A 25,816-nucleotide genomic window follows, 5' to 3' on the forward strand; every position below is an offset into this window, starting at 1 on the left:
AAAACCCCTGGTCAGAAATACGGTTGATTTATCACAGGAATATCTCGCACCCACTCCCTGTACTCTGACTCCCACAAGGTGATGTGATGAGGGCTAGATGATACATGTGCATACAATTGAGTGCGTCATGGGGAAGGACCCCCCAAATTCAGAGACTCTGAGAACTGGCACATCTGCACTTCTTTCCAAAGAGATTACTTTCTACTTTCAAATGTAGGTGAGAGGGGAAGAGGCCTTGAGGTTTATAATGCTGAATGTAGGGCAAGGTCTCCAGGGAGAGAAAGAAAGGGTTTCCTCTTAACTACTGTGAGACATCTCTGGAGGGGTAACTCCAGGTCTTTCCAAAGGAATACAGTATCTCTAGGTGCCGAGACCGTTTGCTGCTTAACATGTCCTTTGCTCAGAAGGCTTGGCCTGTGTAGGAATGTGAGAAATCCTTGGAGACAGATCCTGGACACTTACTTGTGATTGTCCCCTGTTTGCTAGTTATCTCTTTAGCTGTGTATAGTCCATAGTCTACTGGTAAATCCACCTGCTGAATTCTGAATTTTGGTTATTGTATCTTTCATCCCAGCAGTTTGGTTGGCAAGGTCAAATTTATAGTTTCTGTTTACTGCAGGTATTTCCAAGCTTTTCCTTATTTTTGTAAATATAAGTTTAATTGCCGTATACTCTGATGTCTGATACTGTTTGACTGTTTCTGTTACAACTAGTTCTCATTCCTGGTACCTAGTTTCCTTGTGTGCTTGGCTATTTTTGTCTGTGCTTGCTCCATTGTCTTGTTGTGGAAACTATTTAAGGCCTAAGATCAGGGATAATCCTCCAGAGACATTTTTGCATTTGCTTCTGCCAGGTGTCTTGGAGTTAGAACTACTTTAATCTAAATTCATAACCTGAATTTTTTTTTTTTTGATTATGTAGGTAATAAAAATTGTGTTGAGCAGTTTCTTTCGTGGCTCAGCAGAAGTGAATCTGACTAGCAAACCATGAGGATGCAGGTTCGATCCCTGGCCTTGATCAGTGGGTTAAGGATCTGGTGTGGCTGTGGCCGTGGCATAGGCCAGCAGCTACAGCTCTGATTCGACCCCTAGCCTGGAAAACCTCCATATGCTGTGGGTTTGGCCCTGAAAAGCAATAATAATAATAATAATAATAATAATAATAATAAAAGTATTGATGGGCATTCCCGTTGTGGTGCAGCAGAAACAAATCTGACTTGGAATCGTGAGGTTGTGTGTTCGACCCCAGCCTTGCTCAGTGGGTTAAGGATCTGGCATGGCTGTGAGCTGTGGTGTAGATCACAGATTCAGCTAGGATCTGGCGTTCTGTGGCTCTGGCATAGGCCGGCGGCTACAGCTCCCATTAGACCCCTAGCCTGGGAACCTGCGTATGCCATGGGTGCGGCCCTAAAAGACAAAAAGACAAAAAATAATATAATAATAATAATTGTGTTGAGGTGATTTGGGGGCTTGTGTTTTCATTTAACTTCCTGTAAGAGACTTAGGATATTTAATAATTTCTTACTTTATTCAGCAATAATCTAGAGCAATTGTCAACAAGGCTTTTCTGTAAAGGGCTAGATAGCAAATATTTCAGGCTTTGCAGACTAGACATTCTCTGTTGTAATTACCTACTGGGTGCTTAAAGCAGCCATCGGAAGTCTGTGAGCAAATGGGCATGGTTGTATTTCAGTAAAACTTTTATTTCAAAAACGGGCTGCAGGCCAGATTTGGCCTATGACTCATAGTTTTCCCAACTCCTGATCTAAAATATATTGCTTACTGATTATTCCAATAACATTTGTTAAATATTGATTATTTTCCCTAGTTTGTTATGTGTCTCTCATTACATATTAAACATTATATTTTGGAGCTAGGTTTTTCTTTTTTAAAGATGAGTACCATGCCATTTAAATTACTGTTACATTTAATATGATTATAATATTTCTAATGCTAGTTTCCACCCCATTGCTATTTAATACGCTTGTCTCGTGCTTTTGTCAAGTGAATTTTTTTATTTTTTTTTAATCTTATAATGATTTTTATTTTTTCCATTATAGCTGGTTTACAGTGTTCTGTTAATTTTCTATTGTACAGCAAGGTGGTCCAGTCACACATATATGTATACATTATTTTTTCTCACATTATCATGCTCCATTATAAGTGGCTAGATATAGCTCCCAGTGCTGCACAGCAGGATCTCATTGCTTATCCATTCCAAAGGCAGTAGTTTGCATCTATTAACCCCAAATTCCCAATCCATCCCACCCTCTCCCCCTCAGCAACCACAAGTCTGTTCTCCATGTCCGTGAGTTTCTTTTCTGTGGAAAGGTTCATTTGTGCCGTATATTAGATTCCAGATATAAGTGATATCATATGGTATTTGTCTTTCTCTTTCTGACTTACTTCACTCAGTATGAGAGTCTCTAGTTCCATCCATGTTGCTGCAAATGGCATTATTTTGTTCTTTTTTATGGCTGAGTAGTATTCCTGTGTGTGTGTGCGTGTGTGTGTGTGCGTGCGCCACATCTTTTTTTTTTTTTTTTTTTTGTCTCTCTTTTGAGGGCCACACCCACGGCATATGGAAGTTCTCAGGCTGGGGGTCTAATTGGAGCTGTAGCTGCTGACCTATGCCACATCCGCACCAGATCTGAGCCGCGTCTGTGACCTACACCAAAGCTTATGGCAACACTGGATCCTCAACTCACTGAGTGAGGCCAAGGATTGAACCCACAACCTCATGGTTCCTAGTCGAATCTGTTCTGTTGCGCCACAACGGGAACTCCTATACCACATCTTCTTAATCTAGTCATCTGTTGATGGACATTTAGGTTGTTTGCATGTCTTGGCTATTGTGAATAGTGCTTCAGTGAACATGAGGGTGCATGCGTATTTTGCAAGGAAAGTTTTGTCTGAATATATGCCTAAGAGTGGGATTGCTGGGTCATATGGTAGTTCTATATTAGTTTTCTGAGGTACCTCCATCTGTTCTCCATAGTGGTTGTACTAATTTACATTCCCACCAACAATGCAGGAGGTTTTCCTCTTCTCCACACCCTCTCCAGCATGTTATTTATGTACTTAATGATGGCCATTCTGACTGGTGTGAGGTGGTACTACATGGTTGTTTTGATTTGCATTTCTCTAATAATCAGTGATGTTGAGCATTTTTTCATGTGCTTGTTGGCCATCTGTATATCTTCCTTGGAGAAATGTCTATTCAGGTCTTCTGCCCATTTTTCCATTGGGTCGTTGGCTTTTTTGCTCTTGAGTTGTATAAGTTGTTTATATATTTTAGAGATTAGCCCTTGTCAATTGCATCATTTGAAACTATTTTCTCCCATTCTGTAAATTGTCTTTTTGTTTGTTTTTTTATTGTTGTTGTTGTTGTTTTTGTCTTTTTGCTATTTCTTTGGGGCCGCTCCCACGGCATATGGAGGTTCCCAGGCTAGGGGTCGAATCGGAGCTGTAGCCACCGGCCTACCCCAGAGCCACAGCAACACGGGATCCGAGCCGCGTCTGCAACCTACACCACAGCTCACGGCAATGCCGGATCGTTAACCCACTGATCAAGGGCAGGGACCGAACCCGCAACCTCATGGTTCCTAGTCGGATTCGTTAACCACTGCGCCACGATGGGAACTCCTCTTTTGTTTGTTTTTATGGTTTCCTTTGCTTTGCAAAAGCTTGTCAGTTTGATTAGGTCCCATTGGTTTATTTTTGCTTTTATTTCTGTTGCTTTGGGAGACTGACCTGAGAAAACATTTGTAAGGTTGATGTCAGAGAATGTTTTGCCTGTTCTCTTCTAGGAGTTTGATGGTGTCTTGTTTTACATTTAAGTCTTTCAGCCATTTTGAGTTTATTTTTGTGAATGGTGTGAGAGTGTGTTCCAGTTTCATCAATTTACATGTGGCTGTCCAGTTTTCCCAGCACCACTTGCTGAGAAGACTATCTTTTTCCCATTTTATAGTCTTGCCTCCTTTGTTGAAGATTAATGGACCATAGGCGACTGGGTTTATTTCCGGGCTCTCTATTCTGTTCCATTGGTCTGTATGTCTGTTTTGGTACCAGTACCACACTGTCTTGATTATTGTGGCTCTGTAATATTGCCTGAAGTCTGGGAGAATTATGCCTCCTGCTTGGTTTTTGTTCCTCAGGATTGCTTTGGAAATTCTGGGTCTTTTGTGGTTCCATATAAATTTTTGGATTGTTTGTTCTAGTTCTATGAAAAATGTCATGGGTAATTTGATAGGGATTGCATTGAATCTGTAGATTGCTTTGGGTAGTATGGCCATTTTTACAATAGTAATTTTTCCAATCCATGAACATGGAATCTCTTTCTATTTCTTTATGTCTTCTTTAATTTCTTTGATTAATGTTTTATAGTTCTCAGCATATAAGTCTTTCACCTCCCTGGTCAGATTTATTCCAAGGTATTTGATTTTTTGGGGTGCAATTTTAAAGATAATGTATTTTTGTGTTCCTTTTTTTTTTTTTAATTGTCTTTTGCCGTTTTTCTTGGGCCGCTCCTGCGGCATATGGAGGTTCCCAGGCTAGAGGTCGAATCCAAGCTGTAGCCCGCCGGCCTACGCCAGAGCCACAGCAACTCGGGATCCAAGCCGTGTCTGCGACCTACACCACAGCTCACTGCAATGCCGGATCCTTAACCCACTGAGCAAGGCCAGGGATCGAACCCGCAACCTCATGGTTCCTAGTCGGATTCGTTAACCACTGAGCCACCACAGGAACTCCTTTTGTGTTCCTTTTTTAGTATTTCATTGTTTGCATACAGAAATGAGACTGACTTCTGAATTTTAATCTTATATCCTGCTACTTTGCTGAATATGTTGATCAGTTCGAGTAGTTTTTTGGGTTGAGTCCTTAGAGTTTTCTATATATATTATCATGTCATCTGCATACAGCGACAGTTTTACCTCTTCTTTTCCATTTTGAATATCTTTTATTTCTTTTGTTTGTCTGATTGCTGTGGCTAGGACTTCCAATACTATTGAATGAAAGTTGTGAGAGTGGGCATCCTTGTTTTGTTCCAGATTTTAGTGGGGTGGCTTTCAGCTTTTCTCCATTGAGTATTATATTTGCTGTGTGTTTGTCGTAAATGGCTTTTATTATGTTAAGGTATGTTCCCTCTATACCCACTTTTGTAAGAGTGTTTATCATGAATGGATGTTGGACTTTTTCAAATGCTTTTCTCTGCATCTATTGAGATGATCTCATAGTTTTTGACTTTTCTTTTGTTGATGTGGTGTACGAGGTTGATTGATTTGCATATGTTGAACCATCCTTGTGAACCCGGGATGAATCTCACTTGGTTGTGGTGTATGATCTTTTTTACATGTTGTTGGATTCAGTTAGCTAAAATTTTGTTGAGAATTTTTGCGTCTATTGTCAAATGAATTGTAGAAGTGTTTTTGTTGGGTGTTGTGAAATATCCTTTTGGTGTTTTAATTGGAATTTTGTTAAATTCACATTAGTTTATAAAGAACCATTATCTTTGTGATATTTGAACCTTTCATTTAAGAACATGAACTATTTCTCTATCCATATCTTTATTTCCCCCAGTAATATTTGGTCATTTTTTTTTATATCATGAAGATGTATGGCTTTTGTTAGGTTGATTGGTAGTCATTTAATATATTTCATTGCTCTCGTTATTCAATGCTTTTTAAAAATTGTATTTTCTAGTTAGTTATTACTACTATATGGGAATGCACTTGACTTTTGTGGATTTATATTTATCTTTTATTTACCCACTTTACTGAAGTTTTAATTATCTGTTGTTATGACTGATCTTCTTGGGATTGTGTAGGTATATAATCAAATTGTCTACGTGTAATGATATTCTCATCTCTTCTAAGTATTTCCCTTTTTGAATATTTTTGCACAGGCAAGAGTGTCCAACATTAGAGAGAAAATAAGGATAACAGTCTCATTGTTGCCCCTATTTTTAATGGAATCCCCCCACTGTAAAAATATAAGATGTTGTATTGGGTCTTGATTTTTAAGGTACTTTCAAATATTATGTTTTAATGTATCTATTAGAAATTACTTGAGAATTCCCATTGTGGCTCAGCAGTAACGAACCCAACTAGGATCCATGAGGATGCGGGTTTGATCCCTGGCCTCACTCAGTGAGTTAAGGATCCAGTGCGCCTGTGTGCTGTGGTGCAGGTCACAGACTTGGCTCTGACCTGGTGTTGCTGTGGCTGTGGCATAGGCCGGTAGCTGCAGCTCCAATTCAACCCCTACCCTTACTCTGGGAACTTCCATATGCCACAGGTACAGCTCTAAAAGCAAAAAAAAAAAAAGTCTTGAGTTTGACAGATGCCATTTCAAATATGCATTGGTAATACATACTATGTGATTCCATATATATGAATCAAAAAGTTCAAGAATAGGAGTTCCTGCTGTGGTGCAGTGGGTTAAGAACTGACTGCAGCAGCTTGGGTTGTTGTGAAAAGTGCCGGTTTGATTCCTCTGGCCTGGCACAGTGGGTTAAAGGATCCAGCATTGCCATATCTGGTGGCCTAGGATGCAGCTGCGGCTCAGATTAAGTCCCTGGCCCAGGATCTTCCATATGCTGTAGGTGCAGCCATTAGAAAAAAAGTTCAAGAATAGACAAAACTAATTTACAGTGGTAAAGTCAGATAGTGGTTACATCTGGAGTGTATTAATTGAGAAAGTATATTGAAGTGCTAGAAATGCAGCTTTTTTTAAATTTAGTTATCTTTTTGGTCTTTTTAGGGCCACACACCTGCACCATATGGAGGTTCCCAGGCTAGGGATTGAATTGAAGCTATAGCCTCCAGCCTACGCCAGAGCCACAGCAATGCAGATCCGAGCTGCATCTGCAACCTACACCACAGCTCACGGCAATGATGGATCCTTAACCCACTGAGCGAGGCAAGGGATCGAACCCGAGTCCTCATGGATGCTAGTCGGGTTCGTTTACTGCTGAGCCACAATGGGAACTCCATAGAAATGTACCTTGATTTGAATGTTTATACCGTTATATACTTAGGTAAAAGTATCAAGACATATGCTTAAGATCAGAGAAGTAGTCAGAGGTAATTCTGTTTATTACTGTTTAAGTGTGACATTTTTCTTGCTTAGCCACTTGTAGGATTTTTCTTTTAAGTATTTCCTTTTAGTTCGGTTTCATAATACTACTTCTTAGTGTCATAATCTGGTTGGCAAATAAAGGTCTTCTCAGTTTCCAGCCTAAATTCTTGTTATTTGTTCAAGACACTGTTGACATAGGACTCCTTTAAGCATTTATTCTTTGCATTTGGTTTCTTTACTGTTTTAAGATGTCTCATTTGCTGGATATACTTTTTATATTCCAGCCCTGGATTATTATCATTCTCTCATAACTTCTTTTCACTGATTTATTTGTTCTTTCTTTATGCGGATATGGCTTTCTAATTTGTTTCGTTCAATAAATTTTTACAGTGTTCATTCAGCTTTTTACTTATTTATATTATTTTGCAAGTGGCATGATAACTCTATGCATGTGAAAGAAAATTTTAATAAAGTTTCTAAATTATACTTGTGATTTTTGTGTTAAGTCTAATTCAGAGGTTTATTCTTTGAGGTTTTCTGGATTCTCATTGCTTTGTTCTTCCTTCTTCCTCTTTTTGTATTGTGAAACCTTTCATTAGTCTCTGTTTATTTTCCATTTATTTCTCGAGCTCTCCTTTTTTTTTTTTTTTTTGGTCTTTTCTAGGGCTGTACCCACGGCATATAGAGGTTCCCGGGCTAGGGGTCCAATCGGAACTGTAGCTGCCAGTCTATGCCACAGCCACAGCAACATGGGATCCGACCCTTGTCTGCAACCTACACCACAAATCATGGCAACGCCAGATCCTTAACCCACTGAGCGAGGCCAGGCATTGAACCCACAACCTCATTGTTCCTAGTCGGATTTGTTAACCACTATGCCACGATGGGAACGCCTTCTTTAATTTTATATCAGTGATCTCTCCTGTTGATGAACAATGTCTTGGGTCAGACAATTTTATTGATATTTTTTGCTTCTCAGTACTCACCAACTTCTTAAAGCATTCCCATTGAAGGATATTGAGTAAGAAAACTGTGTATTTGCTACCATGTTTTGGACTATGACTAGAGGATACCACTCTGAAAACTAAACCAAAGAGCAGTGTAGCTTCAAAGTAGGAAAGGGTCTCCAGGGTTAAGGTTGACTACATGCTAACTGTGAGTCTGTAATGTATCACTACAGTTATGAAATACTTAATCAAACATATGTAATATTGAGATGGCTAAATATACATATCAAACCATGCTAATGGTTTGATAATGTTACAGATCTCTATTAGAATATCATGACTAGTTTTGACTCCAAAATAAATAAAATATAAAAAATTTGTATAAGGATGTGATAGGAACAACAAAAACTTAGAAGGAATGTGAGAAAATGTTAAGTAATGATACCATAGGCCAGTTTGTCCTGCTTTGTGTCTTAAGACTATGTGCCTCTGCCTCCATGTCAGCCATCTAATTGGTTGAGGTTGAAATTCTGAGAGAACTGAAGTGTGACTTCACTCTATCATTTATCCTGTGAAAAACTTCCATATTCGACAGGACCTTGGACAGAGCATACCAGTGAATGGTCGGTGCTTTTAAACTGGATGCAAAGTGTGGAGGTGCCTTTGGACATGCAGGGACTGTGGTCTTAAAATATTCTCCACTTTAAAAAAAATCAAAACTTGGAGTTCTGACTGTGATGCAGTGGGTTTAGAAACCGACTGTAGTAGCTCTGGTCTCTGCAGAGGCCTGGGTTTGATCTCTGGCCTGGTGCAGTGGGTTAAAGGATCTGGTGTTGCTACAGCTACAGTGTAGGTAGCACCTGTGGCTTGGATTCAGTTCCTGACCTGAGAACTTCCATAAAAAATTTTTTTTTAATTTTTTTAAAAAATCAAGGCTCTTTGGGAAAACGGCTGATGCTGAGTCTGGGGCAAAAAAAAATGCACAAGATAAGTCTGGGGTATCTTTTCATTCCAGATAGTAAGGAAGCTCTCAAAGACTACTAAGTTTGTGTGAAAGAACTGAAGACTCAACTTGAAAAGGCTCCAGCTAGTCAAACATGAAACAGTTTGAGAATCAATAAAAATGATAACTGGGAGTTCCCGTCGTGGCTCTGTGGTTAACGAATCCGACTAGGAACCATGAGGTTGCGGGTTCGGTCCCTGCCCTTGCTCAGTGGGTTAAGGATCCGGCGTTGCCGTGAGCTGTGGTGTAGGTTGCAGACTCGGCTCGGATCCCGCGTTGCTGAGGCTCTGGTGTAGGCCGGTGGCTACAGCTCCGATTCGACCCCTAGCCTGGGAACCTCCATATGCTGCAGGAGCGGCCCAAGAAATAGCTAAAAAGACAAAAAAAAAAAAAAAATTGGATATCGTTCCCTGTGCTGTGCAGTAGGATCTCATTGCTTATATGCCTCAAATGTACTAGTTTGCGTCTGCTAACCCCAGACTCCTGGTCTGTCCCACTGCCTCCACCTCAGCAGCCGCAAGTCTGTTCTTTGTGTCTGTGAATCTGTTTCTGTTTCGTAGACAGGTTCTTTTGTGCGACATTTTAGATTCCACATATGAGTGATATCATATGTTATTTGTCCTTCTCTTTCTGACTTCACATAGTGTGAGAGTCTTTAGTTCTATCCATGTTACTGCAAATGGCATTATTTTGCTCTTCTTTATGGCTAAGTAGTATTCCATTGTGTACATGTACCACATCTTCTTAAACCGTTCTTCTGTCAATGAACATTTAGGTTGTTGCCATGTCTCGGCTATTGTGAATAATGCCGCAGTGAACATAGAGGTGCATGTATCTTTTTGTTTTTTATCTTTTTGAATTATAGTTTTGTCTGGATGTATGCCCAGGAGTGGGATTACTGGATGATATGGTAGTTCTTCATTTAGTTTTCTGAGGACCCTCCATACTGTTTTCCATAGTGGTTGTACCAATTTACATTTCCACCAACAATGTAGGCATGTTCCCTTCTCTCCATACCCTCTTCAGCATTTGTTATTATTTTTTTGCTTTTTAGGGCCGCACCCATGGCATATGGAGGTTCCCAGGCTAGGGGTCTAATTGGAGCTACAGCTGCTGGCCTACACCACAGCCCATGGCAACACCGGATCCCCAACCCACTGATCGAGGCCAGGGATCGAACCTGCAACCTCATGGTTCCTAGTTGAAATCGTTTCTGCTGAGCCACAACAGGAACTCCTATAGACTTATTACTGATAGCCATACTGACTGGTGTGAGGTGGGACTTCACTGATTTGTATTTCTCTAATAATTAGTGATGTTGAGCAGTTTCTCATGTGCCTGCTGGCCATCCATGTGTCTTCTTAGAGAAATGTCTATTTAGATCTTCTGCCCATTTTTCTTTTTTTTTTTTATATAATTTTTTTTTTTATTTTCCCACTGTACAGCAAGGGGGTCAGGTTATCCTTACATGTATACATTACAATTACATTTTTCCCCCACCCTTTCTTCTGTTGCAACATGAGTATCTAGACAAAGTTCTCAATGCTATTCAGCAGGATCTCCTTGTAAATCTATTCTAAGTTGTGTCTGATACGCCCAAGCTCCCGATCCCTCCCACTCCCTCCCCCTCCCATCAGGCAGACACAAGTCTCTTCTCCAAGTCCATGATTTTCTTTTCTGAGGAGATGTTCATTTATGCTGGATATTAGATTCCAGTTATGAGTGATATCATATGGTATTTGTCTTTGTCTTTCTGGCTCATTTCCCTCAGTATGAGATTCTCTAGTTCCATCCATGTTGCTGCAGATGGCATTATGTCATTCTTTTTTATGGCTGAGTAGTATTCCATTGTGTATATATACCACATCTTCCGAATCCAATCCTCTGTCGATGGACATTTGGGTTGTTTCCATGTCTTGGCTATTGTGAATAGTGCTGCAATGAACATGTGGGTGCACGTGGTCTCTTTTAGGAGAGTTTTGTCCGGATAGATGCCCAAGAGTGGGATTGTGGGGTCATATGGAAGTTCTATGTATAGGTTTCTAAGGTATCTCCACACTGTTCTCCATAGTGGCTGTACCAGTTGACATTCCCACCAACAGTGCAGGAGGGGTTCCCTTTTCTCCACAGCCCCTCCAGCACTTGTTATTTGTGGATTTATTAATGATGGCCATTCTGACTGGTGTGAGGTGATATCTCATGGTAGTTTGGACTTGCATTTCTCTTATAATCAGCGATGTTGAGCATTTTTTCATGTGTTTGCTGGGCATCTGTATATCTTCTTTGGAGAAATGTCTATTCAGGTCTTTTGCCCATTTTTCCATTGATTGATTGGCTTTTTTGCTGTTGGGTTGTATAAGTTGTTTATATATTCTAGAGATTAAGCCCTTGTCGGTTGCATCATTTGAAACTGTTTTCTCCCATTCTGTAAGTTGCCTTTTTGTTTTCTTTTGGGTTTCCTTTGCTGTGCAAAAGCTTTTCAGTTTGATGAGGTCCCATGGGTTTATTTTTGCTCTAATTTCGATTGCTTTGGGAGACTGACCTGAGAAAATATTCATGATGTGGATGTCAGAGAGTGTTTTGCCTATGTTTCTTCTAGGAGTTGGATGGTGTCCTGTCGTATATTGAAGTCTTTCAGCCATTTGGAGTTTATTTTGGTGCATGGTGTGAGGGTGTGTTCTCGTTTCATTGCTTTGCATGCAGCTGTCCAGGTTTCCCAGCAATGCTTGCTGAATAGACTTTCTTGTTCCCATTTGATGTTCTTGCCTCCCTTGTCAAAGATTAATTGACCATAGGTGTCAGGGTTGATTTCCGGGTTCTCTATTCTGTTCCATGGGTCTGTCTGTCTGTTTTGATACCAGTACCACACTGTTTTGATGACTGTGGCTTTGTAGTATTTCTTGAAGTCTGGGAGAGTTATGCCTCCTGCTTGGTTTTTGTTTCTCAGGATTGCTTTGGCGATTCTGGGTCTTTTGTGGTTCCACATAAATGTTTGGATTGTTTGTTCTAGTTCTGTGAAAAATGTCATGGGTCATTGGATAGGGATTGCATTGAATCTGTAGATCGCTTTGGGTAGTATGGCCATTTTTACAATATTGATTTTCCCAATCCAGGAACATGGAATATCTTTCCATTTCTTTACATCTTTGATTTCTTTGATTAAAGTTTTATAGTTCTCGGCATATAGGTCCTTTACCTCCTTGGTCAGGTGTATTCCGAGGTATTTGATTTTGTGAGGTGCAATTTTAAAAGGTATCATATTTTTGTATTCCTTTTCTAATATTTCATTGCTGGTATACAGAAATGCAACTGACTTCTGAATGTTAATCTTATATCCTGCTTCTTTGCTGAATTTATTAATCAGTTCAAGGAGTTTTGGGGTTGAGTCCTTAGGGTTTTCTATGTATAGTATCATGTCATCTGCATACAGTGACAGTTTGATCTCTTCTCTTCCTATATGGATGCCTTTTATTTCTTTGGTTTGTCTAATTGCTGTGGCTAGGACTCCCAAAACTATGTTGAAGAGCAGTGGTGAGAGTGGGCATCCCTGTCTTGTTCCAGATTGGAGTGAGAAGGCTTTCAGTTTTTCCCCATTGAGGATTATATTTTCTGTGGGTTTATCATAAATGGCTTTGATTATATTCAGGAATATTCCCTCTATACCCACTTTGGCGAGGGTCTTGATCATGAATGGATGTTGGACGTTGTCAAATGCTTTTTCTGCGTCTATTGAGATGATCATATGATTTTTGACTTTTCTTTTGTTAATGTGGTGTATGATGCTGATTGATTTGCGTATGTTGAACCATCCTTGTGAACCTGGGATGAACCCAACCTGGTCATGGTGTATAATTTTTTGGTATGTTGTTGGATTCGGTTGGCTAAGATTTTGTTGAGAATTTTTGCATCTATATTCATCAATGATATTGGGCGATAGTTTTCTTTTTTGGTGGTATCTCTGTCTGGTTTTGGAATGAGGGTGATGGTGGCATCATAGAATGTCTTTGGGAGTATTCTTTCTTCTTCAAGCTTTTGAAAGAGTTTCAGGAGGATGGGCACCAATTCCTCTTTATATGTTTGATAAAATTCACCTGTGAAGCCATCTGGTCCTGGACTTTTATTTGTAGGGAGTGATTTTATGACCTCTTCAATTCATTTCTAGTGATTGGTCTGTTCAGTTGGTCTGTTTCTACTTGATTTAGTTTTGGCAGGCTGTAAGATTCTAGAAGATTGTCCATTTCTTCCAGATTGTCAAACTTGTTGCTGTATAGTTGTTCATAGTATTCTCTTATGTTTTTTTTTTGCTATTTCTTGGGCCGCTCCCGTGACATATGGGGAGGTTCCCAGGCTAGGGGTTGAATCGGAGCTGTAGCCACCGGCCTACACCAGAGCCACAGCAACGCAGGATCCAAGCCGCGTCTGCAACCTACACCACAGCTCACGGCAATGCCGGATCGTTAACCCACTGAGCAAGGGCAGGGACCGAACCTGCAACCTCATGGTTCCTAGTCGGATTCGTTAACCACTGCGCCACTACGGGAACTCCTCTATTGTTTTTTGAGTCTCTATTTTATTGATTTCTTCTTTGATCTTTATAATTCCTTCCTTCTGCTGACTTTAGGACTTTTTTGTTCTTCTTTTTCTAATTCATTTAGGTGGAGGGTTAAGTTGTCAATTTGGGATCTTTCTTCTTTTTGAGAAAGGCCTGTATTGCTATAAATTTCCCTCTGAGCACTGCTTTCGCAGCATCCCATAGATTTTGAGAGGTTGTGTCTTCATTATCATTTGTTTCAAGGTAGTTTTTAATTTCCTTCTTGATTTCCTCATTGACCCATTGGTTTTTTAGTAGCATGTTGTTTAGTCTCCATGTAGTAGGTTTTTCTCTTTCCTTTTCCCATGGTTGATTTCTAATTTCATGGCATTGTGGTCAGAGAAGATACTTGAGATAATTTCTATGCTCCTAAATTTATTGAAATTAGCTTTGTGTCCCAATATGTGGTCGATTCTTGAGAATGTTCCATGAGCATTTGAGAAGAATGTGTATTCTGATTTTTTTGGATGTAGTGTCCTGAAGATATCAATTAAGTCTAACTTTTCTATTGTTTCCTTTAGGATCTCTGTTGCTTTATTGGTTTTCTGTCTAGAGGATCTGTCCATTGATGTGAGGGGGGTATCAAGGTCTCCTACTATGATTGTATTCTCATCAATATCTCCCTTTATGTCTGTTAATATTTGTTGTATGTATCTGGGGTGCTCCTATATTTGGGACATATATGTTGACGATAGTAACATCCTTTCCTTGGATGGATCCCTTAATCATAAGTAGTGTCCTTCTTTGTCTTTCTTTATGTCTTTTGTTTTAAAGTCTATTTTGTCTGATATGAGCGTTGCGACTCCTGCTTTTCTGTCTTGTCTGTTGGCGTGAAATATTTTTCCCCACCCTTTCACTTTCAATCTATATGTATCTTTTGTCCTAAGGTGAGTTTCTTGTAGGCAGCATATTGAAGGTTTTTGCCTTTTTATCCACTCAGCCACTCTGTGTCTTTTGATTGGGGCATTCAGTCCATTGACATTTAAGGTGATAATTGATAGATGATTATTTATTGCCATTTGAACCTCGTGTTCCAGTTGATTCTATGGTTCTCCATTCTTCCTTTTTTTTTTTTTTTCTTTTTTGGTTGGATGGTCTCCTGTTATTATCTGCTTGAGTGTATTTTTTTTTTCATTTTTTGCAAATGCAATATTTGGTTTTGGCTTGTGGTTGCCCTGTTTTTTAAGTATGCTAACCCCTTCCCATAATTGTGTGTTTTAGCCTGATGGTCCTGTAAGTTCAAACACTTCATTACTATATTAAAATTAAGAGAAGAAACATACAAACAAACAAACAAAAAGGGTTATTTACTTCCTCACATCCCTTGCCCACATTTTATGGTTTTGATGACTCTTTTTTATTTTTTTCTTTTTAATTTTATTTGTTTGAAGCATGTTCATGATTAAATCTGTATGCTGGCTTATTTGAGTGACTGCTCTCTGATTGCAGTTTCCTCAGTCCTAGTTCTTCCTCTTCTTCTTTTTTTTTTTTTCTTTTCTTTTTTCTTCCCTTTCCTTCCTTTCTTTTTGGTTTAGAGAAGCCCTTTCAATATTTCCTTTAACCTGGGTTTTGTGTTGCTGTATTCTTTAAGTTTTTGTTTGTTGGAAAAAGTTTTATTTCCCCTTCTATTTTAAATGATATTCTTGCTGGATAGAGTATTCTAGGTTGCATATTTTTTTCGTTTTAGCACTTTAAATATCTCTTGCCATTCCCTCCTGGCCTGTAGTGTTTCTGTAGAGAAATCAGCTGATATTCTTATGGGGGTTCCCTTGTAGGTAACATTCTGCTTTTCTCTTGCTGCCTTTAGGATCCTCTCTTTATCACTAACTTTTGCCATTTTTATTATGATGTGTCTTGGTGTGGGTCTGTTTGGGTTCAGTTTGTTTGGGGCCCTCTGTGCTTCTTGTATCTTGAACCCAGTATCCTTTAGATTTGGGAAGTTTCCATCGATAATTTCTTCAAATATATTTTCCATCCCCTTATCTTTTTCTACTCCTTCTGGAATTCCTATTATGCGTAGATTGGCCCGCTTTATATTATCCCATAGGTCTCTTATATTGCTTTCCAGTTTTTTGATTCCGTTTTCTGTCTGTTGACCGGATTGAGTGATTTCCATTATTCTATCTTCCATATCACTGATTCGTTCTTCTGCATTATTCATTCTGCCCTTAGTTCAGTTTGCATCTCTGCAAATGAATGTTCTAGTTTTTCTTGGCTCCTCATATTTTCTAGTTCCTTTCTGAGGGTATCTGCATTACTGTTCATATCTTCTCTTAATTCCTTCAGTATTTTCACTATTTCTCTTTTGAACTCCAGGTCTGTCAGACTGCAGAGATCTGTTTCATTGTTGACTGTTTTAGGTGAGTTCTCCTGTTGGTTTGACTGGGGGTGGTTTCTCAGCTTCTTCATCTTGCTTGTTGTTTTCTTTCTCCTGAGGGAGTTGTACTCTCCGTTATCAGGCAGTGTTTGCCTTGTCACTGCTGTGGAATATTTCCTGAGGGCTAGCGTTGTTGGTCAATCTTTTTTGAGGCAGTGTGGCTTTTCTGGAGTGTTGATGGGTTCTGCCCATTTTTCAATTGGGTTGTTTGGTTTGTTGTTGTTGAGTTGTATAAGTTGTTTCGTATATTTTGGAGATTAAGCCCTTGTCAGCTGGATCATTTGCAACTATTTTTCTCCCATTCCATAGGTTATCTTTTCTTTTTTTTTTATGGTTTCCTTTGCTGTGCAAAAACTTGTAAGTTTGATCGGGTCCCATGGTTTATTTTTGTTTTCATCTCTATTGCTGTGGGAGACTGACCTAAGAAAACATCTGTACGTTGTCAGAGAATGTTTTGCCTATGTTCTCTTCTAGGAGTTTTATGGTGTTTTGTCTTATGTTTAAGTCTTTAAGCCATTTTGAGTTTATTTTTGTGCATGGTGTGAAGGTGTGTAAAACATAGGTTATTTCTATTTTTATTTTTATTTATTTATTTATTTATTTATTTATTTATTTATTTATTTTGTCTTTTTGTCTTTTTGCCATTTCTGGGGCCGCTCCTGCGGCATATGGAGGTTCCCAAGCTAGGGGTCGAATCGGAGCTTTAGCTGCTGGCCTACACCACAGCTCACAGCAACGCCGGATCCTTAACCCACTGAGCAAGGCCAGGGATCGAACCCATGACCTCATGGTTCCTAGTCATATTCGTTAACCACTGAGCCACAACGGGAACTCCCATAGGTTATTTTTAATAATTATTGTGTGGAATATGATTTATGTAAAACTTCATATTTCTGTGGACATTATCTGTTGTTAACTCTTCCTCCTAAGATACTTGACATAACTAAAAGGAGGTCTCTGGTAAAGACAGAATGGGAAGGAGGGAGTTCCCATCATGGCTCAGTGGAAATGAATCTGACTAGTATCCATGAGGACTCAGGTTCAATCCCTGGCCTTGCTCAGTTGGGTAGGGAGCCAATGTTGCCGTGAGCTGTGGTGTAGGCCGGCAGCTGTAGCTCCGATTTGACCCCTAGCCTGGTAACCTCCATATGTCATGGGTATGGCCCTATAAAGACAAAAATAAAATAACTTTTAAGGGAAATGCAGGTGAAAGTAAAATACATTAAAAAAAAAAAAGAAAGAAAAACAATGGGAAAGGGCCTTGAAACTCTCAGCTCAAATGAGAATTGTTTATACCCATAAAGTCTGGCTATCCTGTCTTCCTTTAGCCCCAGTAATTTCAGGGTGCCTTAAGCAACACATTATCCCAAGCAGTAGCTCAGCAGTATCACGATTTGTTACACAGAGGATGTAAATATGCTTGACAAAAGTATTCTTTCAGGTTGAAGCTAGGTAATTATGAAGCATGGTATCTTGCTAGTAAACCATGGCTTACGTTGGTGCTGCTTTTCCTTCTTTTCCCGATTTTTCCCTTGAGCAGAGAATTCAGTTACTCCTTTGTTCTTTGGGTTTTTGGTATACTTTGATCATTTTCTCCCACCTTTCTCACCATCTGACTTCCGTTTATTCTTCAAGCCTAGGCCAGGCCCCATTTTTCTGCAAGCCTTTTCCTAATAAGCCCTTCCTTAACGTCTTTTGTGCTTATTTTAGCATTGGGGAAAAACCAGGTCATTTTGTTTAAGGCTATTTAAGTGAGCCTCAGTTAAAGATTATAGATTTCAAATATCACCAGTTGTAAATGTCAGAACAGTTTTTTGACCGAAAAAAAAAGCCTCATTTACTCTGAGCATAGTTAGAGCAGTGCTTCACACACATACACCCCCACAACTGAATATATATTGTAGTTGATGCATATTTTTCCCCCTCACTTTTTAGGATCATGGCTGCTATTCCTCAGAATAATCTACAGGAGCAACTGGAACGTCATTCAGCCAGAAAACTTAATAATAAATTAAGTCTTTCAAAACCAAAATCTTCGTAAGTATTTTGGTTGGTTTGCTTTCGTACGGGCATTAACTCACAAGTAGAATATCTTCTTTCAACCCTCTCATCATACGGATGAGGAAATGAGGCTGAGTGAGTCAGGGATTTTCCCACTTTGCAGATTAATGGTAGAGCAGGTGTTAGCAACACCAGGTAATAAATTGTTCAGCACCTTTGCGCAGTTCCTGGCACATGATATTTGCTCGGTATTTGTTGAATGGATGAATAATGGATCTTGTAAATTTGGGCAAATAGGGGGTTTTTTTGTTTTGCTTTGGGGTTATTTTTTAGCTTTCATTTTTATTTATTGATAGATTTATTTTTGCTTTTTAGTGCCAAACCCATGTCATATGGGATGTTCCCAGGCTAGGGGGTGGAATCGGAGCTACAGCTATCAGCCTACACCACAGCTCATGGCAACACTGACCCACTGAGCAAAGCCGGGGATCAAACCCGCTCCCTCATGGATACTAGTCAGATTCGTTTCCACTGCACCACAACTGGAACTCCCAAATAGGTTTTTTAAAATATTTTAATATAACTTTATATCCTTTTCAATAACAGTTTATAAGGAAACTGTAATCCTCTAGTTCTGTTCTTTCCTCCATGCTCTAGTCCAAAGTCCTAACAATACCTAGTAATTTGTAGCCTTTATAGTTACCTTATCAGGTTCTAGATGCCATTTTGGGTGCTTGACTTTAAAGTAACTGTTGAGTTCCCATTGTCGTGCATCAGAAACAAATCCAGCTAAAATCCATGAGGATGCAGGTTTGATCCCTGGCCCCGCTCAGTGGGTTAAAAATCCTATGTTGCCATGAGCTGTGGTGTAGATTGCAGACACAGCTCGGATCCTGTGTTGCTGTGGCTGTGGTGTAGGCTGGCAGCTGTAGCTGATTCAACCCCTAGCCTGGGAACTTCCATATACCACTGGTACAGCCCTAAAAAGACAAAAAAAAAAAGTCAAAGTTCCCATCGTGGTTCAGTGGTTAATGAGCATCCATGAGGACGAAGGTTTGATACCTGGCCTCACTCAGTGGGTTAGGGATCCAGAGTTGCCGTGAGCTGTGGTGTAGGTCGAAGACGTGGCTCAGATCCTGCATTGCTGTGGCTGTGGTGTAGGCTACAGCTCCAATTGGACCCCTAGCCTGGTAACCTCCGTATGGTGCAGGTGTGGCCCTAAAAAGACCAAAAAAAAAAAAAAAAAAGTCACTGTACACTGTAGACCTTCATGTCACTAAATCCAGCAGATGTCTGGGACTCTTACCTCTTTGACTTGTCTTTCAGATTTCATCATAGCTACCAGGGTTTAAATCTTTTCCCCGTAAAACTTTTATCACAGTAGCAACAAGTAGCCTTGTTGAGTCTCCTCTTTTTCATTATGCTGACCCCTCCCTCTAGAAGGGCTATTAATTAGGAACTACCAGCCTGAGAAATAAAGTAGTGGGTGGGAGTGGCCTATATACTCTCAAGGTTGAATAATTAGCTTCTGAATAGGAAGGAACATTGCATACAAAACATAATTTAAATTACCGTACACTTTTTAAAGTCAGAGAATCTTTGCTCATTTGTGATACAGTGAAGGGAGGTTGTTACATAAATTAGTAAAAAAAAAAAAAAAAATCAAGAGTTGTTTGTATAGTTGCTGGGTTTGTTAAATCCATCTAATTCAGTTTTTTATTTTTCAGAGGTTTCACTTTTAAAAAGAAAGCACCTTCAGCCAAAGACCTATCTGTAACTAGTGTGTCAGTAGCAAAAACACCTGTGTTGAGTGACAAAGATGTTAATGTTACTGAGGCCTTTTCCTTCAGTGAACCTTTATCCCACACCACAGATCGGCACAAAAGGATCAATGACTTTAAAAATACTCCAGCCGGACAGCAAACTAGGAGAGTTAGTTCACAACAACCGTTATTACCAGATTTGTCCCAGGTTCCACAGGAAGTTTTGTGTACCACCCAGAACACACCAGTTATAAAGGAATCCCGTGATGCTACTTTCAAGAAATTAGAATTTAGTTCTTCATCAGATTCTTGTATTACCTTCAATGATTGGGATGATATGGATGACTTTGATACTTCTGGAAATTCAAAAACATTTGTTACACCACTCAGAAACAACTTCGTAAGAGTAAGCACTGCTCAGAAATCAAAAAAATCTAAGAGGAACTTTTTAAAATCACAGTTTGATAAAACAAATACAGTAAAGACTGATTTGATTCCTCCATCCTCTGAGAGCAAGCAGGCATATTTGACTAAGAAACAGAAGGATGATTCAGAATGGTTAAGTAGTGATGTGATTTGCATCGATGATGACGATCCCAATTCCGAAGAGCATATAAATGAAGATACTCAGGAAAATCGCTCCTTAAAAACTCATTTGGAAGATAAAAGAGGTAAAAATTACTATTTTGTTTCATTTCAATATGTTGATTGTATTGTATTAGTTTATTCAAAGCTAAGCATTGGGAACAGTAGTAAATATGATTTAGCTTTTGTCCTTAGGATATATGGCAGTGTTTATTGAACCATCTGTTGACCATGTTCTTGAGGCAGGACATACTAAGGAAATGAAAGATTTTATTCTGCTAATGAAATTTTCTATTAACAACAAGGATAGTTCTGTGATTTTAAATATGAAGAAATATGTAGAGAATGTAATGCTTAGTGAAATAAGTTGGACAGAGAAAGACAAATACTATATGAGAATCACACTGGTATCTAAAAAAATAATAAAAATGAATCTAGGAGTTCCCTTGTGGCACCGTAGGCTAAGGATTTGGCATTGTCACTGCTGCAGTTAGGGTCAGTGCTGTGATGTGTGTTCAGTCCTTGGCCTGGGAACTTGCACCTGTCGCAGGCGTGGCCAAAAAGCAATGGATCTATATAAAAATGTGAAACAGACTTAGAGAACAAACTTATAGTTACTAAAAGGGGAGAGGGAGGAAGGAGGGAGAAATTAGGAATATAGGATTAACAAGGTATAAACTACTATACATAAAATAAATAGGCAACAAGATTTACTATATAGCATAGGGAATTATACCCAGTGTCTAGTAATATCCTGTAATATGATCTGCAAAAAAAAAACCTGAATCACTATAGTGTACACCTGAAATTAACACAATATTGTAAATTAATTATACTTCAATGAAAAGAAAAGAAGGTCCGTGGAACAGCTCAATGGTCTACTGACTGGTTAGTAGTAGAATTGGGGCATGTAACTAAGCCTTTGAATTAAAATTCTCTTACGGCTTGCACTACCTGATATTGATGTGTAATATGAGCTAATCAGGCTATTAAAGTATTATAAATTACATTCAAATTGTTTTCTGTTGAGGTCTCATAGTTATTAGACGTCTAGAACTTCATAGCTGGGATTAGCCACATGTGGAGGTGCCCACCTTCTAAAACAGTTGTAAATATGAGACTAACGTTTTTAAACACCAGAATCCCATGAAGGTTCCTGTAGGGGTGAGAGAAAACTCAAAAGTGATTGATACTGAGCAAAACTGTAGTCTAACCAAGTATGTTGCTCTTTGTGAAGAGAAAATGTGGTAAGAGGTAAACTAGAGAACAACAGTTTGGCATTGTTTTCCCAATAGCTAATAGAGGCACTGAATCTGGGAGACTTTAACTAGAACCTCTCTTTGGTAAAGTAGATTACTTATCAGGCTTACCTGTACTTTACCCTTATTTATTTATTTAGTTAGTTCTTTTGTCTCTTTCTAGGACCGCGCCCTCGGCATATGGAGGTTCCCAGGCTAGGGGTCTAATCAGAGCTATTCGCCAGCCTACACCACAGCTCACAGCAGCGCGGGATCCGAGCCACATGTGCAACCTACACAACAGCTCACGGCAACACCAGATCCTTAACCCACTGAGTGAGGCCAGGGATTGAACCTGCAGCCTCATGGTTCCTGGTCAGATTCCTTAACCACTGAGCCACAACAGGAACTCCTACCCTTAATTTAAATATGAGTGAGAAATAAAGGAGTTTCTGTTGTGGCGCAGTGGAAAAGAATCCGTAGAAACCCTGAGGTTTCGGGTTCGCTCCCTGGCCTTGCTTAGTGAGTTAAGGAGCCTGCGTGGCCGTGAGCTGTGGTGTAGGTTGCAGATGGGGCTCGAATCCTTCGTTGCTGTGGCTGTGGTGTAGGCCGGCAGCTGTAGCTCTGATTCGACCCCTAGCCTGGGAAACTCCATATGCCACGAATGTGGCCCTGAAAAATAAAAATAAAAATAAAAATAAAAAAAATAGAGAAAGGAAAATGCTGATGAAGTATGGGATTCTTCATAAATTAACTGGAGACAATCCCGAAAATCCTTAAGCAAATCATCAGCCTCAATCGTCTTGACTCACTCACTATTTATGAAGAAACAAGCCAACAATATGTGAAAGGAGAGCCTCATAGAGTACAGAGCAGGGGTGGTGTTTGTGACTTTCCTGAAGCATTCACTTTCAAGTGCTCACACCCTGTACTTTTCTGCCTCGTTAATTATTAAAATAACCTATGTTTATCAACTGTTTTAGATAATTGTGAAAAGGAGAAAAACTTGGAAGAAACAGAATTACATTCAGTTGAGAAATCTTCATGTGTTGAGCTCGATGAAGATGATTATGACATAGATTATGTTCCACCTTCTCCAGAAGAAGGAATGACTTCTACCTCTTCATCCTCTTTAAAATGCTCTAGGTAAAACAGCTAATTAATTAATAAACTATTGTTTGTTTCTGGGTTAGCTGAAATATTTTGTTATGTAGTATCATCTCAAAATTAATTTCATGTTTCTGCACAGTTTCTTGGTATCCAAATGAAAGTGTCAGAAAAAAATCCCTATTTATTTCATTGTTGGTATTTTAAAGCTGTAAAGTTCCATTATGATTAATTTCATGGAACCTCCAGTTTCATGTAGTTGATTTTGGCCTGTGGAATATAATCCTAAAAATATTGTATTTCCAAACTCCTGGGCCTGAAATGACTCAAAACTAACACCTTATTGGCAAAGTGACTTAGTAAGAAATGTGTCCCCCTTTTTAACCTCCTTTAAAAAAAAAAAAAATCCAAATAGAATTGAACATTGTATTTGTCGTTCACTGAATTTTGGTAAATTAGTGACATGATTGTGGGAAGAATAGAGTCCACATAGTTCATTACAAGCTTATAATACTAATAGTCATTGTTACCTCCATCCTCACCCCAATCTAAATCATAATCCACTTGAGTGGTGGGTTATTTACTATGCTATTAACCAGTATTTCGATGAGAAACAAATCCCGCTTAGTCTATCCCTATAGACTGTTCAAGGAAGGAAGGAAAGCAGGAAGGAGGTATTCGCCTGCATAACCTAGTTTCTCTGGGTTTTTGTTTTAACAGGTGGGTTGAGATGTTTAAAGAGGCAGGAAAGGTTGAAGCATGATTGTTCTTTGACAACAAAACTGAAAAACTGTAAGAGCTCCCCTCTTCCACTTTCCAGTAGAAATTCAGACAGCATTGTACAAAGTTAAAAACAGAGCAGGACTTCATATAGCATTCATCAGCATTATCATTGAACAGGTGAAGGTGTTGAGGCCCAGGGAAGTGCAGGAGATGGCCGAGGATGCTGCCCTGAATGGCAAATGGGCTAGGATCCAGCGGAGTGTTATTTCACAGCCATCCCATTTCTTGTTGATGGCCCGGCTTTTTTCTTTGTTTATTAAAAAAGTGTGCATTGGACAGATAACATTGTAACCACGTTAACAGGATACTTACTGGTAGGCTTACAGTTCCAACAAACCAAACTTTTTTTTTTTTGCTTTTTAGGGCCACACCATGACATATGGAAGTTCCCAGGCTAGAGGTCGAATCAGAGCTGCAGCTGCCAGCCTCCACCACAGCCACAGCAACACCAGATCCGAGCCATGTCTGTAACCTACACCACACCTCACAGTAATGCCGGATCCTTAACCCACTGAGTGAGGCCAGGGAACAAACCCTCATCCTCATGGATCCTAGTCAGGTTTATTGACCTCTGAGCATCAAGGGAACTCCCAAATATTTTCTTTATGCACATTAAGTTCTTTTATTTTTTTAATTGACATATAGATGATTTACAGTATGTTTCAGGTGTACAGCCTGGTGATTCAGTTATTTTTTCTGATTATACTCCATTACAAGTTGTTTTAAGACATTGAATATAATTCCCTGTGCTATGCAGAAAATCCTTGTTGCTGATCTGTTTATACAGTTTATATCTGCATCCCACACTCCTAATTTGTCCCTTCCCCCTTCCCTATCCACATTGTTTTGTTCCTTCTCGACACATGTGTGATTTTTGCATTGCCATAATTTTTCAGTCTGCATTTTTCTTAACAATATTTTTAACACATTTTCTGTGTTGCTCTAGTCATTGTTTTTATTCCTTTTAATGGCTCCATAATTTATTGAGTGGTCATACCATAATTTACTTCACCTTGATCTTCAGCAGTTAGAAACTGGTTATTTCCCAGTTTGTTTACAAGGTAAATTTTCCATTGCAACCTTGTACACATACTTGTCTATATTATAAAACTGAAGTAGAATTTTCACAAATGGTACTTTATGTACAGTGCGCACTTAAATTTTCTATTTTATTTCATTTTAAAGTGCTGGTTGTAACTTCTGAATTAATTTCAGAGGTGTAATGGTCAGATAATATATAACAGAAAAGAGAACATGTTTTTGTATCTCTTGTATTCCTAAACTTCTTTACCTGGCCTTCAAAATCCTCTGTCTTCAGACCACAAATTACCTTTACAGCTTCATCTCCAATTATGCTCTTAGCCTAAGCTCCAATAGCCTAATGAGATTAAACTGACAATCTGGAAAACATTACAAAAAATATAAGGTGAAAAAATTTTAAATGAAGTATAATTATATTAACATTTTAAAAAACCAGTATAAAACATAGTCTCTCATCATTTTTGAATTAGTTAGAAGATTGCTTCAAAAAAGTACAGTGGAATTCCCATCAGGGCGCAGTGGAAATGAATCCAACTAAGAACCATGAGGTTGCAGGTTCGATCCCGGCCTCGCTCAGTGGGTTAAGGATCCGGTGTTGCTGTGAGCTGTGGTGTAGGTCGCAGACGTGGCTCGGATCCCACATTGCTATGTCTGTGGCGTAGGCTGGCGGCTACAGCTCCAATTAGACCCCTAGCCTGGGAACCTCCATATGCCTCGGGTGCTGCCCCTAAAAAGACAAAAGCCAAAAAAAAAAAAAGAGAGAGAGAGAGAAAAGTACAGTTGATTCCTGAATATTAGTAAATGGAATTATCCTTTTTTTCTTTACTTCATTGTCACTTTTCCCATACCCATCATTCAAGATTTCCTCAAATCCTACCTTCTTGGTAAAGCCTTGTCAAGTTTCAGAAAGCATTATCTCTCTTTCTTAAAAAGATATTTATTTATTTATTTATTTGGGGGGGGCAGGAAGTAACTTGTTTTTTTGTGTTTATTGTTTTTTTTCTCCTCAAAGGAACATGTAATAGTACCCTCTCTTTAACACCCATTTGGTACTAACTTATTTTATTACTTTTAAAGTATTTATATCCAGTTAGACTGACCATGTTTATATGTGTTAACATTTCTCTTTTTGGGGGGCTGCACCCATGGCAAATGGAAGTGTCCAGGCTAAGGGTGGAATCAGAGCTTGCAGCTGCCAGCCTATACCACAGCTCACAGCGCTGGATCCTTAACTCACTGAGTGAGGCCAGGGATCCAACCCACATCCTCATGGATGCTGAGCCACAATGGGAACTCCTGTG

The 25,816-nt window shown here is 39.2% G+C and overlaps 1 protein-coding gene across 1 annotated transcript in view; it reads left to right on the forward strand.

Moving 5' to 3' along the window:
• The window catches only part of BLM (BLM RecQ like helicase), a 99,950-nt gene that overhangs the window by 15,121 nt on the left and 59,013 nt on the right, over nucleotides 1-25,816 (forward strand). The window contains 3 exon segments of the mRNA XM_047796395.1: nucleotides 17,933-18,034; nucleotides 19,726-20,432; nucleotides 22,568-22,730. Of these exon segments, the coding sequence (XP_047652351.1) occupies nucleotides 17,933-18,034; nucleotides 19,726-20,432; nucleotides 22,568-22,730 (972 nt within the window).

Source organism: Phacochoerus africanus, chromosome 9 (assembly GCF_016906955.1).
Source record: "Phacochoerus africanus isolate WHEZ1 chromosome 9, ROS_Pafr_v1, whole genome shotgun sequence".
Classification (NCBI taxonomy): Eukaryota; Metazoa; Chordata; class Mammalia; order Artiodactyla; family Suidae; genus Phacochoerus; species Phacochoerus africanus.